Below are 17,877 nucleotides of genomic sequence, written 5' to 3' on the forward strand. Positions count from 1 at the left end.
ATCGTCGACCATGTCGGGGGGGAAATTGCGGTCCTTGAAGAAGGAGGCCATCTGGGTTGTGCGTTTTTGGAACTGGTCCTCCTGGGAGCGGATGCGGCGGAGACGAAGGAATTGGGAGAATGGGATGGCGCTTTTACAGGGGGCAGGGTGGGAGGAGGTGTAGTCCAGGTAGCTGTGGGAGTCGGTCGGTTTGTAGTAGATGTCCGTGTTGATTCGGTCGCCTGAGATAGAAATAGAAAGGTTGAGGAAGGGGAGGGAGTAATCTGAGACTGTCCAGGTAAATTTGAGGTCGGGGTGGAAGGTGTTGATGAAGTGGATGAACTGTTCAACCTCCTCGTGGGAGCACGAGGCAGCGCCGATACAGTCATCGATGTAGCAGAGGAAAAGATGGGGGGTGGGGCCAGTGTAGTTGCGGAAGATGGACTGTATTACCTTATATGATGGACTTCATCAAATAAGGTAATAGCTTGTTTTAGCTCATTTAATCTATTTTCAATTACATCACTGCCATGTTTGAAGCAATGTCCAGCTGTATATGCTCTCTGAGCCTTCCTCAAGGCTATCCTTGAATAAACAAAGGCAGCTGTGTGGGTATGATCGCCAATTCCTTTATCTCCTTCAATGCTGGGGGAGTGAAGAAAGTACTTTTAAAGTATTAGGGCAAAGTTCTCCAATGCTATTTTTAAAATGACTTCCCAAGTCTTTCTATAATACTGTTTGTCAAACAGGATAACAATTTCTTCTTTGCCAATCCATGAGACAAACCCAGCACAACAGAACTTCACCACAATCAGTTTACATTTATTAATAAGAAAGAAATAAAAGCATGGTTGCATGATTCAAAGTGATTAATACAATACAAATGTAAATAATGCAATGGCTTACAGAGGTTTTGCATGTGTGTACAAATCTATGTGTTGGCTTTTAGCTTATGACAATCTAAGGGCATCTGTAGCATCCAAAAGTAGAAGAAAGTTACCAAAGAAAGTTTGAAACAAATGAACAAAATCAAGGCTGAATGTTTGATGTTTCACTTACAGAAAGAATTTTATGCCTTTCCACAACCACAAATGGACAATTGTAGCTTAAAGTGGATTTTGTTAGAGTGTGAAGCTGTCAGTGAAACATATTATTGCCAACTTTGGGGGGGAAATGTGTTTAAAATTGTTGCAAAGAAAGACTTAGTGCTGTAACCAGGCAAACTATCAGTCACTGAACAATACAGTTGACAGTAGGTTGACAGTTCGCTAGCTGATTGTATGTAAAACTTCCTACAATGTAGTTGTAACCAACAAGTGCATTGCTTTCAGGTATATTGTATTATTACCTGATATTTCTACCAAACCTAACAGAGATATTATTAATATTTAATTAGGGCTTTGAATGTTGTGTCATTATTTCTCATGACTCTCTCACTAAACAGTAGAGTAACATGTCATGAATGTGAGATTACATCTGAAAAGATTATGAAGATTGAATGTGCAGATTATTATTAGATACTCAAAGTATCAGACAAGATGAACACGCAACATCTCAGTCATTGCAGAAATGCAAATAGCTTTGTACGTAGAAGTTTTTAAAATGCAATCTTGATTCATTACTTTGAAAATACTGGAACTGGTACAGAGAAAAAATGTTGTAATGAAGCAAAATGCTTGATCACATGCTTAGATTAATTTCAACACCAAAGTAAATTATACACAACTTCTGATTCTTGCATATGTAAGATAACTGATAAAACAATCTTTTTATCCTGACAGAGTGACATTATTCCCCAGCAAAATATAATTTCTGTTCCATTGCATAGCCCTTTTTTTTAAACTGAGGTCACTAATATCTTGAAGTGATGACATTTATTACATTTTTTTGCAAATTGTGAAAGTATGGCACTGTACTAACCAGTGAGATTATATAGAAAACACACAGGGCAATACAACGCAGGTATCAGTGATCAGTCCATTTGGTTTGCGCTGGTGTTTATACTTTACATCAGCAGTCATCCCAATCCAACTACTCGCCATTATCTTATCCAACTATTATTTTATAGAATGTGTGGGTGAAATAATAACAAAGCTATCGTGAATGAAGGCATTTTCTTTCATTATAGAGTAGTGGTGAATATTACTACCTGTTACTTTGCACCACAAACTTACTTTGTATCATACAAGGGCAGTGCATTACTTTAAATTAACACCTTTGCAGCTCATGAGGTAGAGAAAATACATACGTCAGACTGTTTCAATAGCTAGTTTCTTCCGGGAACAAGCCCCTAGTTGGTTACCAGAGGCGATAGCTTGAAGGGCACTCTCCTCATAAAGCATGGCTATCCCCACCTCCCCAATTCTTACCACCTGCCATGGGCATATTAGAAGAATTTATAGGTTAACAATCATCTTGTCTGGCCATGTTATGAACACATCTTAATGTGGCCTCACATCCTGGTGTGAGACATGAACCTGCTACTTCTGGCTAAGACGCAGGAATACTAGCCACTCTACCATCAGACATCTTTGCAACATGCACATGGAGGATATATTTAAGTTTTGTAATTTGAATCAAATAGAACATCCTGGATGTGTACAGTTTGCTGTTGTCAGAAGGATAATAATACTGCAATAAATCATCGTGATGTTGTAGAAACAGTTACAGAAAGATGAAAACTATGCTAAAAAATACACAAGGTTTAAAACATCTACTTGGAATAGGAAGTGACATTCTGCTGAAGACATATTTAAGAACAAGTGCAGATTATTTCAATGACTGATAGGATACTATAAATAATAAATCAAATCTCTTATTGGCAATTAATATATTTTACTATAAATGCTTCTACTGCACTTTATTCATTTCAATAGATATTAAAAACATTTACTTATAACTATAAGTGCAATGATCTTCGCAGACCATACAAAAACTTTGATAAGATATGTGTGAAAGAAAGCATAGTGTTATACTCCTTTCATTACTTAGGAAACTCTACAGGGTTGTTTGACTAATGGAGCTGTGAGAGGAGGATGGGAGAAAAGGAACCACCATGGCCTTAGTTCAATGGCTGTTGAACTAAAGTCTTCATAGAAATATGCAAAAGGGCTATTTCTCCCAACTGTAGTCAGCTCAAGACATAATGCTGTAAAGCCAAATCTTGTCAATGTGTATCTGGGACAGAAAGTTACGAGAAAAAATATCTGCTGGAACCCAACTCTTTCATTGAGCCCAATGGGCACAATTGCGGGATTGCTAAACTATATAACTACCAACCCTCACTTAGGAGTAAGTCCTACCTTCAAAAGCTACAGGGCAATTTCTTTGATTGGCAGTTCCATCACTCCTATCAACACCAGAGCTTAGTGCTATGGTAGCAGATGTTTGCAAATGGTGTCTCCTTGCCAGTGAATTCAATGCGGACTGGTACTTTACTATTCTTTGAAGAGAAGGTTGGGTTCTCTGCACTGGATGAACAGGGTGATGGGTCATAGCACTAAGAACAATGAGTAATGCAGGAAGAAGCCCAAAGAGGATCGTGGCTTCCAAAGGTAAATCTAGAGCCTTTAAGGGAGGTTGAGATCCGAGATATCATCGAGGGTGAGAGGGTCTGCAGAGGCCAGGGCCTATTGGACATTGGAAGAAAAGGTAAGCCCATATCTGTGAGGGGGAATGCTCCCAAAACATGCAAAACATGCCCACTTCTTTGCAACTTTCTTCATTTTGGCATTTAAAAATTGGCTCCTGTCTCCTGTCCCATTGCCCGCATACCTACATTTTGTCATGGACAGTGTATTATGGGGCCAAGTGAGCTTTTAATGAGTTCAACAGGCTCTTAATTATTTATTTACATATGGTGGAGGGCTGTTGATTTCAGTGCCTGCCCAACCTTTATATTACAGTGGTGGGTCGGAAGAAGGTGGTCTAGTCACTCAAGCTTTCATACCCTGTGTCAAAAACACACTGCATGGGGTTATGTAATATCAAGCAGCTGGCTGTACTTCAATTGCATAGTGGCAATTAAGTGGTGCATTGTCTGATTCAATAGCTGTGCTCATTTTTGCATCATACTCTGGAATAGTAATTAGAAGTTTAGAAAAATCTTGCCATGGTGATGCATTCTAACAAAGCGCTATTGAAGATTTGAAAACTGGTGATGATGATCTGCAACAACCTGCCCTCCTTCAGTGATTGCAGATGGTGTCTCCTTGCCAGTGAATTCAATACGGACTGGTACTTTACCATTCTCTGAGGAGAAGGTTGGGTTCTCTGCACTGGATGAGCAGGGTGATGGGTCATCTGTGGAGCCAATAAATGACAAAATGCAAATGTACATTTGAAAATACATGCACAGAATTGGAAAGTTGCAGATGTCATTTTGCAAGAAACCTTCAATTGTTGGTAAAGAGCAACAACTGTATACAGGACATAATTTTAAAATATTATTAATATATAAATAACAATTTACAACAAAGAAATAAGTCATTTGATCTACTTTAAAGGTACATGTTCTCTTTTTTGACTTACTTATGTCAAGGCATTGCATTGTATTTACAATTTTCTATGTAAAAAAATTTCTCCTAAGCTGAGTTTACTCTTGAGTTGACTTTGTATTTCAGTGATGTTATTTGTCACTGCTCAAGCCGTGAAAATTATATTTTCTATTTAATCAATAGTTTGTCATCACATATCCTTCTTAACTTACAGCACGTGCTAATGACATTTGTAAAATTCTTCTTATTATGAGATACTTAAAACTTTGCATAATCCTACTACTGTGGCTCAGGCAGCATCGTGGCTCAGTGGTTAGCACTGCTGCCTCACAGTGTCAAGGAACTAGGTTTGATTCCAGCCTCAGGTGACTGTCTGTTTGCACGTTCTCCCCGTGTCTGCATGGGTTTCCTCTGAGTGCTCCAGTTTCCTCCCACAGTCCAAAGAAGTGCAGGTTAGCTGGTTTGGCCATGCTAAATTGCCCATAGTGTCCAGGGATATGCAGCCTAGGTGGATTAGTCATGGGAAATGCAGAGGTACAGGGCTAGGGTAGGGAGGTGGGTCTGGGTGGGATGCTCTCTGCAAGGTCGATATGGATTTGATGGGCTGAATGGCCTGCTTCCACACTGTGGGGATTCTATGATTCTGGGGATTGGATAGGTATATGGAGGATAGTGGGTTAGTATAGGTTAGGTGGGCTTGGATCGGCGCAACATCGAGGGCCAAAGGGCCTGTACTGCGCTGTATTCTTCTATGTTCTATGTTCTATGTTCTAAATGGTGGATATGTTCCCTCCCTGACGTGGTGCAAATAAAATATTGTTAGTACTGTTGCACCTTTGCATTACATGCCATATTTGTAAAAATCAGAACATATAAACATAAAAACATAGAAAATAAATGCAGGTGTAGGCCATTCAGCCCTGCAAGCCTACACCATCATTCAATATAATCATGGGTGATCATGCAATCTCAGTATCCCACTTTTGCCCTCTCCCTATACCCAATGATCCCTTTAGCTGCAAGGGTCACATCCAGCTCCCTCCTGAATGTATTTAACAAACTGGCCCCAACAATTTCCTGTGAGAGAGAATTCCACATGTTCACAACTTTCTGAAGAAATTTTTCCTCAGCTCAGTCCTTAATGGCTTACCCCTAATTCTTGGGCTGTGACCCCTTGTTCTGGACTGCCCCAACATTGGGAACATTCTTCCTGCATCTGGCCTGTCCAGTCCCATCAGGATTTTACATGTTTTTAAGAGATCCACCTTCACTCTGCTAAATTCCAGCGAATACAAGCCAGGTCGATCGATTCGTTTTTCATATGTCAGTTCTGCCAACCAGGGAATTAGTCTGGTGAACCTTCACTGGACTCTCTCAATAGCAAGAATGGCCTTCCTCAGACTAGGAGACCAAGGCCCTGTATAACTGCAGAAAGGTATTCTTACTCCAATACTCAAATCCTCTTGTAATGAAGGAGAGCATGCCATTAGCTTTCATCACTGTCTGCTGCACCTGCATGCCAATCTTCAGCAACTGTTCCACCAATGCTTTTGGCATTTACTATTTTTATGCAAGATGCCTTTCCAACTGCCTGTGCTGCACTGTGCAATACAAAATAAGTTGTTAATTAAACGGATAGACAATCAGGGGTTCGGGTTAGTGTTTTGGCCCATTGGTATTATTTCTATAATGTTGCACAGCATTTCAGTCATGTTGGACTTTTCTTTGGTAACAGTGAATATTAACAATTTCCATGCAATTTTTAGCACTAAAATTCCAATCTTCATCTATCACTGCTTTCAAATTGTTGATTCTATTTTGATACTCCTTTGGTGGTTGCCACTTTGCAGCTTTGTGTTGTTTTTTAGCTATTCAATTATGTCTCCTTTCCTGTTAATTAACATTGTTAATTTCTGATAATGCCTTGTTATATCTCAGAAATGTTATTATGTTAGGCAGTTTCTCCTTTTGAGAAACATACCTTTTGTTGACTGCCCATGACTTTCATTGTACAGCAATGCCACTAGGAGCAAATGATGACACACTAATTTGCATCATTATTATTTGTTAGCATATGTACACATGATAGCTAACTGTTGATTGATACCTTAAACCTACCCTGCCCTGTTCACCAATTTCAGCAACAACCAGTGAGGGAACTCAGATTTTTACTGGAGATTGAAACCATCAGTTCAGTTGTCACCAACACTTGTTGCCATTCCCCTTATCCTCCAAACCAGTCTTCCTCTCTCCCTATAGCTTAGTAATTCTCTGATTTTTCTAACTATTTCAAATCATGCGTTCTATAAAATTATTTACGTCCTACTTGCTTGATTTATTTCTAGTATATTGCTGCCCCTAACCCACCCAGCATTGTACCTTCCCAAGCAATAAGTAAAAAATAAATAAAAAATCTCCCTTATTTTCTTTCTAACATCACCACTTACTCCTTTGGACCTTCATTTTGGAATTTGTCACTGATGTCTCAGTGTACACAGCATAGACAGCAGCCACAGACACTGGTATCTGACATGTAACAGCCTCTCTGGATCATCATGGTACATCTCCAATCCACTTACAGAATGCTTCTGCACTGCCATGCTGCAGTTTAGAGTCTGCTATGGCACAGAAGTAGGCTGTTTGGCCCATCATACATGCACTGCCTGTTCAAATAAACATCATTAACTACTACCAATTTCCTGCTTATTCCCTATACTGTGGCACATTATTTCTATTTAATAATCAGCAATGCCCTCTTGAATGTCTGAATTGAACGTGCCTCCAGACAGTGCATTCTATACTCAAACTACTTGTTATGTGAAAAAGATTTTTCTCACATCAAATTTGCTCTTTTTGCAATCACTTTAAATCTGTATCCTGTGTAAATCTGTATCATTTTACAAGTGGAAACACTCTTCTCCCTATCTACTCAATTCAGCCTGCACATGATTTTGAAAACCTCTATTAAATCTCCCCTCAGCTTCCTTCTCTCCACAGAGAACAGTTCCAACTTCTTCAATCTATCCTTGTAACTGAAATTTCTCATCCCTCGAAACAACTTTGTAAATCACTTCTGCACTATCTCCAGCGTATTCACATCCTTCCTATATGTGGTACCAGAACTGTACACAATATTCCAGCTGAGGTCTAAGTGTCTTTTGCAAGTTCAACCTCATCTCGTTGCTCTTATACTCTATACCCCTAATAATAAAGCCAAGACTACTTACTGTATGCTTTAGTAATTACTCTTTCCACCTGTCCTGCCACCTTCAAAGGTCTGTGCACATATACATGCTGGTCCCTTTGCTTCACATCTCCTTTAGAATTGTATTCCTCATTTTATGCTTTCTTTCAATGTTTTTCCCATTAAAATTCACTATCTCACACTTTGCATTCTGGCACCTTTCATTGCCAGGGCACATTAAGGCAGGGACAGGTAACCAGCTCATGGATTGGACCAGTCTGCACCTCAGGGCTGGTTGCTGGTATTCTTAGATCCCATTCATGAAGCACCGACCTATATACTCTCAACAGTCTTGCCTTGCCTTGCTTTTCCTCATCTTGCTTTACTTTGCTACCTCAGTCATGGAGACTCACAGTACCTCTGTCTGGCATGGCTGTTTCATGCAGCTAGAGACACGGGCAGCGTATCGTATTTGTCTTCACTCATCAGTCAAGGAGGTGGACTTGCATGGCTGCGTCATTCTTATACCCACAGCATTCACCAGCAGCCTGAATGGAAAATACACTGCATGTGCATCCATCATTGGCTTTTTCTCAAAGTCAAAGGTCAGTAATCCTCACTTGAATTGAAGGGGCTGCCATCATTCAGGGGGTCATGGTAAAGTCAGTCAAGGGTAGCATCTGCTATCAGTGTGGGTGTTTAGAAATGGTCAGTTGGCCACTTATGGGTGTCAGGGTCAGGGGAGTGCATATCAGTCTGGGAGCACGCCATAGTCAACCCTGTATGTTTAGTGCAAATAGACCAGAGAATCACAGTAAGTTAGTTGGGTAGCTGCAAAGTGATCAGTCAGGGACCTGGTCATAAAAGTCAGGGCTGTGTGCCAAGGTAACTCGGCAGTGGTGGGAGATGGAGTCATGATCAATGTGTGTGCCCAAGTAAGTCTGCAGTGGTGGGGGATGGAGTCATGATCAGTGTGTGTGCCCAGGTAAGTCGGCAGTGGTGGGGGTCAGCTTAATAAAAATCAAGGGTGGATGCAGTTGTCAGGGGGCGATGATATGACAAGGAAGTGGGGAAATTGCCTTCGGTCCTCAGAATAACATGTGCAGGGATGTGGAGCAGACAATAATTGCAGAGGATATATGTTACTGTAAGGGATCGAGTATGGTTTCCTTTGGTCACTACCACTCTATACTGAAACACTGAGCTTACGTAGAGAATGCCACAGATTCACAACCTTCTGAGTAAAAGAAATTCTACTCATCCTGCTCTTAAATAGTACCCACTTATTTTTAAATAGTGTCCCCAAGTTCTAGACTCCCCAGTTGGGGATAAGATCTTACTTGTTTCTACCCTGTCTTTCTCTTTCAGATTTTGGATAGGTTTCTATTAGATTATTTCATAGTCTTTGAAATTCTAGTTTGCCCAATATTTCCTGTTAGAACAATCCCATAGCAGATACAAGTCTGATGAACCTTCATGGTATGCCTGCAAGGATGTTAATCAGTATTAACATCTGATTGTGAGCAAGGGAGTGTATGGCCATTTCCTCCTGTGGCCATCAACATTACAGCTACATGAACATTTTCGGCTCATTCCAGGGAGCCTCTGGAGACCTCCGTGTGATTCCTCGATTTCCAGACATGTGTCAAATATTGATGCCATTTGTGCCAGATCACATTGCGTCATCACATTTCCCTGTAATGAGGTGAGTGTTATCTTGTGACGAGGCCTGGGCAGGAGGATTTGTTGACAACATTGGGTACCCTCAGGCCCAGGACGCAATCAACAGTACACACATTGTGCTTTCAGGGTTATATCGTTTTGTAACGGAGTTCGTCAGTTGAAAAGGATTGCCTTCCATTAATGAAGCTCAGAAAATAAGAGCAGGAGTGGGCCATTCAGCCTCTCTAGCCTGTTCCGCCATTCAATGTGATCATGGCTGATCACCTGAATTAGTATCCTATTCCCACTTTCTCCTCTTACCCTTTGATCCCTTTGGGCCTAAGAATTATATCAAACTCATTCTTGAAACATGCAAATATATTGGTCTCAACTGCTTTCAATCAAGAATCTGTGAATGATCTGTGATCACTGATTCCAATTTCTAGAGGTTTTGTGCCCAGGGCCCTGACAGCTGCTACAACTCACACTTCCTTGAGAATTCTCATGTTCCTGTTGTGTTTGATGATCCAGATGACTTCAAAGATGATTACTAGGAGACTGAAGACTACCCACTTTGATCATAGCTGATGACTCCATGAAACAACTCCTAACTGAGGCATGGCGTAAATACAAAGTAGCCTATTTTCCGATGAGGGTCATGGTGGAGAAATTATAGGCCAAATGAAGATGTCGTTTTTCTGTTTGGAATGGACTGGTGAGATCCTTCAATATGTTTTAGATAGAGTGTGCCACATAAACAGACATGCCGTGATCTGCCTAACTGGAGCAGGCAACAAGGGAATGCGATGGATGCTGAGGAAATGGGAGAGTGGCAGTTTTCTGAGGAGCAGGATGAAAACATTAAGCAGAAGGAACATCACACCCTGCACCACAGATTGCAATTGTGTCAGATGCTAACCAGACACAACCTAATTTATACCAGTTCCAGTAGGATGCAGTGATCAGTCATTGACTGTAAATTGTTGGAGCTCAACAAGCATGCAGTTTATTTTTGTGTTCCAAGAATCAAATGCAGCTTCTGTTTGTTTGATATCTGTTTGATTTTGATGATTTTAAATAAAAATTAATATTTTGAAGGAATTGAAGGCTTTCCTGTATGTAGAGGTCTGACAATCATCACTGATTAGTAACTGGGTATGGTAGGCATTTGGGAAAGCATGGTAATGACTTAGATGAGTATGTAAGATGGGATGTAGCTGAAAGATTGGAGAGCTGTGTGACCTGCCGCTTAAACAGTCATAGATGGAGGAATATACAGTTGTATGTTCAAGCAAGTATTAGCTGTGTCACCTATGTGCCATGAGAAGTGATCATTTGCAGCTGCTGCACCACTATGTCAATAGTGAAGGGCAATTTCAGACTACCAATGGCTCACTGGGAGTATGGATGGGGATCTAAGATAGTGTCAGCTGGCTTGTTCAGAATTTATTGTTAAGATAGTTCAGAGACAACCACATTTTTATGGGTCTGGAGTCACATGTAGACCTGACTAGGTATAGACAGCAAATTTCCTTCCCCAAAGGACATTTGTCTTTACAATAATTGACAAGGGTTGCATTGTTGAGTTTATTCCAGATTTTTTAAATTGAACTTAAATTTCTCCACCTGCCACAGTGTAGCTCATACCCTTGTTCCGAGAACATTAGCTTGGAATTCAGATTTTTAGTGACATTATCTCTAGTGACAGTATCATACCATCAGTGTTCCACACCAGCATTTGAGTCACACACATTCTCTAATATTATTGACTGTTTGCCAATTTGTTCATAGCTCAGGTAATAATCCAGAGATATTACTCTGAGGTTCTGCTATTTAATTCAGAATGTGAGGAAGTGTAATCAACTTATGGATTTGTAGTGAATATTACTTCATAGCATAGCAGTATTTTGTTTTGGCATTAATGTTTTCAAGGGACTAATGTTTCATGGTATGCTTTTGTTAATAGTGTTAACTTTATCTTCATAATTAAAACTATTCACAATATATACTAATAATTTAGATGCAATTGTAATATTTCCAAGTCTGCAGATGACACAAAGCTGAATGAGACGGCAAACTGTGAGAACAATGAAGAGATACTTTAGTGTGATTTTAACATGTTGATTGAGTGGACACATGGAAGATGAAGTATAATGTAAATAAATGTGAAGTTATCCACTTTGATTGCAAAAACAGGAAAGCTGATTATTATCCAAATGGAGATAGATTGGGAAAGAGGGAGGTGGAATGAGACCTGGGTGTCCTTAAACACCAGTCACTGAAAGTAAGCAGGCAGGTTGAATAGGCAGTGAAAAAAGCAAATATTATGTTGGTTTTCATAGCAACAGAATTTGAGTATGGGAGCAGGAATGTCTTGCTGTAATTGTCAGCGCCTTGGTGAGCCCACACCTAGAGTATGGTGTACAGTTTTGGTCTGCTCATATGAGGAAGAATATCTGAGCTATGGATGGATTGCAACAAAGGCTTTCTGGACTGTTTCTTGGGATGGCAGCACTGATGTATGAAGAGATACTGGATCGCTTAGGACTATATTCACTGAAATATAATTTAGAGGAATTAAATGGAGTCTCATAGAAACTGATAAAATTCTAACAAGATTAGACAGGGTAAATACAGGAAGGATGTTCCAATACTCAAGAAGGAATTAGTTACAGTTCTCAGGGCTAAAGGAATCCAAAGGAATGGGGAGAAGACATAAGAGCTCAATCAGAGCAGCAGTAGGAGAGGAGTGAATCGAACTCACTCAGAGCAGGAGTGAAGTGGATCAAGCTCAGTTGGAGTACTAGTGGGAGAGGAGTGGTAAATGTGGGTAGGCAGAGTAGGAGTCCCCAGTGGCCATTTCTCAAGTATACTGTGTTGGATACAACTGGGGTGGGGGTGGGGGGTGAATGGTCACTCAGGGGAAAGCAGCAACAGCCAAGTTTGTGGTACTACTGTTGGCTCTGCTGCACAGCGGGGTGTGGGCAAAATAAATTGGGAAAGCTTTAGCGATAGCAGCCTTGATTGTAAAAGGTACTGACATGTGGTTTTCTGGCAGCAAATAAAATTCTCAAATGGCATGTTTCCTTTCTGGTGCCAAGGTCAGGGAAGTCTCAGATTGGCTGCAGAGCATTCTGAAGGGGGAGAATGGATAGCCAGCAGTCGTGATACTGTCCATGCCAATGACATGGGTAAAGAAAGAAATGAGGACCTCATTAGGAATCTAGAGAGTTAGGTCACAGATTAAGAAGGAAGAGTAGAAAAGTTGTAATCTCTGGATTAGTCCAGCAACTGGTACTACTGAGTATAGAAATAGGAAGATAGGTCAGATGAACATGTGGTTAAAGGGATGTGGTAGGAGTGAGGACTTCAGATTTTTGAATCATTGGGACAGCACCTGGGACTGTATTGGCTCCGATTATCCTTATTGGGAGGGTGCTTATGCTCTTGCGGAGGTTTTTAATTAATTTGGCAGGGGACAGGCACAGAGTAGATGGTAAATTTGGGCGTAAGGTCCAATCAGATGTAGAACGAATGGAAGGACAATCCAGTAGGCAAAAAAAGATATGGGCAGGATAAGGTACATGGGAAGTCTGGAAAGCTGATTGAGGGAATAACTCACCTTCTTATTAACCTAACATGTCCTAGAACCTCACCATTCCAACTGAAATCCCCAGTTACAATGTCTTCTCCAACATGAATACAGATGAGAAGTATTCATTTAGGACCTCAATCACATCCACTGCCTCCATTCACAAGTGTCCCTTTGGTCTCTAAAAGTACCCTCTTCCACTGGTACTCTTCTCACTTGAACATATTGATAAAATGCCTTGGGACTTTCCTCAATCCGATCAGCCGAAGTTATTTTGTGGCCCATCTTTGCCCTCCTAATTTCTTTTTAGGCAACACCCTATACTCTCTATACAGTTGAAGGGCCTCCCTGTTTTTAATGTGCTGTACTTGACATATGCTTCCTTTCTTTTCTTTATCAAATTCACAAGATCCCATGATATCCAGGGTTTCTTGGATCTATTGCCTTTGACCTTCACTCTTCAAGAACATGCTGACTTCTTGACTCCCCAAACTTGCCTACCATTTATAAGGTACAAATCAGGAGTGTGATGGAATACTGCCCACTTTCCTGGATGAGTGTAGCTCCAACAACACTCAAAAAGCTTGGCACCATCCAGGACAAAATAGCCACTTGATTGGCACCACATCCACAAGCTTCCGCTCCCTCCACCACTGACTCTCAAAGCAGCAGTGTGTACTATTTACAACTTCATCACATAGTCTTAGGCAGCACTTTCCGAACCCATGACCACTTCCATCTAGAAGGACAAGGACAGTAGATACATGGGAGCACCCACTATTGTCTCAAAGGCAAGTTTCCTTCCAAGCCATTCATCATCCTGACTTGGAAATATTTTGTTTTTCTTTCACTGTGGCTGAATCAATATCCTGGAATTCCTACTTAATGGCACTGTAGGTCAAGCTATGGCATGTGGACTGTAGCAATTCAAGAGTCAGCTCACCACCACCTTCTCAAGGGCAACTTCAATAAATGCTGGCCAGCCAGCAACACCCACATCCCAGAGAAAATAAAGAAAATATATTATGTGCTTTGGCAGGCATAGAGATGCATAAATCCCCAGAACCTGATGAGATGTATCCAGGCTGCTATGGAAGATGAGGAGATTGCTGGGGCCTTTTTGGAGATATTTAATACTTTGCTGGCTACAGATGAAGTGCCAGATGATTGGAGGATAGCTAATGTGGTTCCTTTGTTCAAGAAGGGAAGCAGGGATAAGCCAAGTCATCACAGACCAATCAGTTATAGTGGTTAGTTAGATGTCAGTGGTAGATAAATTACTAGGAAAAAAAAATCTGAGGGACAGGATTAATCAACACTTGAAAGTACAGGGATTAATCAGGGATGGTCAGCACAGATTTGTTAGAGAGAGGTCTTGTCTTTCTAATTGAGTTGTTGTGAAGGTGATTAAATATATTGATGAGGGTAGTGCAGTTGATGTGGTTTACATGGCCATGACAAGGTCCTATTTGGAAGGCTGGTCCAAAAGATAAAAGCCCGTGGAATTCAACTTGGCAAACAAGATCCAAATTTGGCTTGCAATTAGGAAGCTAAGGGTGATAACGGAGGGATGTTTTTGTGATTGGATGACTGTGACCAGCAGTATACTGTAGGGTTGGTGCTGGGACCTTTGGTATTTGTTATTATACATTAACAACTTGGTTGTGAATGTAGAAGATATAATAAGTAAATTTGCAGATGACATGAAAATTGGTGATGCTATTGATACGGACGAGGATGGTGCCAGGCTGGAGTTGATATTGGTAGACACATAAATTGCATCGAGCAATGGCAGGTAGAACTTAATCCTGATAAGTGTAAGGTAATGCATTTTGGGAGGTCCAAAAAGGGAAGGACATACTCAATGAATGGTAGGTCCCTCGAGAGTATTACAGAACAAATGGACCTTGGTGTACAAGTCTATAAATCATTGAAGGTGTCAGCACAGGTAGACAGGGTGGTGAAGAAGGCAAATGGGATTCTTGCCTTTTTAACCTGGAGGTAGAATATAGAAGCAAGGAAGCTTTGTTATAACTTTATAGGCCACAAATGGAATACTGTGGGCAGTTCTGGTCATCACACTAGCAGGAGGACAGGACTGGAGAAGGTGCAGAGGAGATTCACCAGGATGTTTCCTGATATGAAAAGTCTCAGTTATGAAGAGAGACTAGATGGAGTGGGTTTGTTTTCTTTGGAGCAAAGGAGGTTGCGAGGGTATCTGATTGAGGTACACAAAATTATGGGTGGCTTGGAAGTAGATCATGAGAATCATCTCTCTTAGGTAGAAGTGTCTAAGACCAGAGTCATAAGTTTAAGGTGAGGAGTAAGTGGTTTAGAAGAGATCTGAAAAAACAAAATTCACCCAGGGGTGGTAGAAATAGGAAATGTGCTGCCAGAGGGAATACCGGAGGCAGGTACTCTAGCAACATTTAAGAAGCATCTGTATGAGCTCTTAAAATGCCAGGGCATATGGACCCAGTGCAGGTAAATGGGATTAGTGTAATTTCTTTGTTTGGTCGAAGAGCCTGTTTCAATGTTGTATGACTCTATGACATAGAAGCAGAAGTAGGCCAGTCAGTCCATCCAGTCTGTTCTGCCATCCAATGAGATTGTGGTTGATCTGATAATCCCCAACTCCACTCTTCCCATAACAACCGATTCCATTATTGATTAAAAATGTATCAGGGTGCTGAATGATCAGCCATGAACATATTGAACTCCTGCTTTTATTTTCTATGTTTTGATGCAAAACTGTCTAGTAGTACTGAGTACAAGACTATATATGATTTAAAATGTGTGCTCTGCATGCAGGAAAATCAATAATAAATTGTTAACATACTTCTCATGGGACTAGAAGTATATTATTCTATTGAATAGTGGTGGTAAATCATCTTATAAAAATCATAGATTTACATGCTAATATTATCTTCTATAACTCAGAAATAAATTATTCTTTTCATTCACTTTACATTTTAAGAATTTCTGAGTGCACTGTTTCTTAGTGTGCAAGCATGTTCATATCCAGGTTGTTTATATTCAATGATTTTGTTGAAGTAACACCAACAGAAAATGGGGACTTTTGGCTTCTTAAAGTTTAACAATTTACATAAGGCTAGACATTGTGAGCTCTATATTAGAGTTTAATTTTGATTTACTTGTCAGTAAGACATGCAAATTTAGGGAATTATTGGAGAGGAAAATGGCTAAACTGATAAGGCATTGTTCGAGTATGAATACAGGTATTACTACACCTTTTCAAATACATGAGGTTTTGAAAGGAAGAGGTTACAGGCAATTAAAAATTGGATGTATTCTATGATTCCATGATAGATCATTAATAAATAAGAACACTATTCATTTTTCTGGAGCTTCTTTGGATCCTCCACTGAAATTAAGACAGCTGATGAGCGAGTCCCCATGAAATGTGATAGAAGAAATTTATCTCCTTCACAGCATATTGAAGTTATCTGTACAGTCAATTCAAATCAAACAATAAAGAATACATGGTAGAAATTTAACTTAAAGTGCACTTAAAAGATGGACTTACATGTACATGGGCTGCAACTGTAAATGAGATGTTTTCTGTGGGCCCTGATAGCCGTATGAGTCAAACCCTCCGATGAAATCAACTGTTGGGTAAAACAGAAATGTCATTAGATTCCAGTAATAGATTCCTGTTTGTATGTAGAATCAGAGTCATAGAGATGTACTGCATGGAAACAGACCCATCAGTCTAACTTGTCCATGCTGACCAGATATCCCGACCCAATCTAGTCCCACCTGCCAGCACCTAGCCCACATCCTTCCAAACCCTTTCTATTCATATCCCCATCCAGATGCCTTTTAAATGTTGCAATTGTACTAGCCTCCACCACTTCCTCTGGCAGCTCATTCCATACACATACCACCCTCTGCGTGAAAAAGTTTCCCCTTAGGTCTCTTTTATATCTTTCCCCTCTCACTCTAAAACCTATGCCCTCTAGTTCTGGGCTCCCCCACCTCAGGGAAAAGACTTTGCTTATTTCTCCTATGCTACTCATAATTTTGTAAACCTCTATAAGGTCACCCCTCAATCTCTGACGCTCCAGGGAAAACAGTCCCAGCCTGTTCAGCCTCTCCCTGTAGCTCAGATCCTCAAACCGTGGCAACATCCTTGTAAATCTTTTCTGCACCCTTTCAAGTTTTACAACATGTTTCCAATAGGAAGGAGACCAGAATTGCAGGGAATATCCCAAAAGTGGCCTAACCAATGTCCTGTACAGTCGCAACATGACCTCCCAACTCCTATTTGCAAACACAACTTCCCTGTCGTAATAGAATTAATGCGGGATTATCATTTCACAGTTCTCCTCTACACATTGCCCCCTGGAAACAATACCTAGAAATATATTAGGTACCATACGTCCAATGATGACACCCAGTTTGACTGCTGTCTATATCCTACCTCACATCAAGTCCAGTTCAATTGATACTCATGTACGTGCTGACCAATAGTCATAGGTGCAGGAAAGTGCAATTGTAGATTCATAGAGTGAAAGAGATTTTACAGCATGGAAAGAGGCCCCTCAGCTCATTGTGTCCATACTGGTCATCAAACATGCACTTATTCTAATCCCATTTTTCAGCACTTGCCCTGTAGCCTCATATATTATAGCATTTCAACTGCTCATCTAACTACATCTTTTTATTTTATAGATATTTTTATTAGAAATTTAACATTTTTACAAGTTTACAAAAATAAACAAAACTCTCAGATATAAACATTGATATACAATTAGCTCAAATATACAATAGCCAAAATTTGACAAAAAAAACAAAAACAACAAAAAAATCCGAAAAGCAAAAAAAACAAACAAACAAACCTCAACTATCTACTAATCTAACCTACAACTAACCAGAGTGTATATTTAAGTCTCTTACATGCTCGGAATGTGTTAACATCAAATGTAATAAAACCCGTATTC

At 40.3% G+C, this 17,877-nt stretch overlaps 1 protein-coding gene across 5 annotated transcripts in view; it reads right to left on the bottom strand.

Annotated features, from left to right (window-relative positions):
* Positions 1 to 17,877, bottom strand: part of nkain2 (sodium/potassium transporting ATPase interacting 2) — a 524,118-nt gene that overhangs the window by 9,990 nt on the left and 496,251 nt on the right. For 2 of the 5 annotated variants that reach the window (XR_006310460.1, XR_006310462.1), the window contains exons 6-7: positions 16,461 to 16,542; positions 4,225 to 4,290 (exon numbers count right to left, since the gene is read on the bottom strand). Coding sequence is in view for 2 of the 5 variants with exons in the window: in XM_043684067.1 (XP_043540002.1) it covers positions 4,278 to 4,290; positions 16,461 to 16,542 (95 nt within the window). In the remaining 3 variants the exon portion in view is untranslated. Of the gene's footprint in view, positions 1 to 4,219; positions 4,291 to 16,460; positions 16,543 to 17,877 lie in introns of those variants that run through there. The other 3 variants (XR_006310461.1, XM_043684067.1, XM_043684074.1) reach the window with 3 other exon arrangements.

Source organism: Chiloscyllium plagiosum, chromosome 3, assembly GCF_004010195.1.
Source record: "Chiloscyllium plagiosum isolate BGI_BamShark_2017 chromosome 3, ASM401019v2, whole genome shotgun sequence".
Lineage (NCBI taxonomy): Eukaryota > Metazoa > Chordata > Chondrichthyes > Orectolobiformes > Hemiscylliidae > Chiloscyllium > Chiloscyllium plagiosum.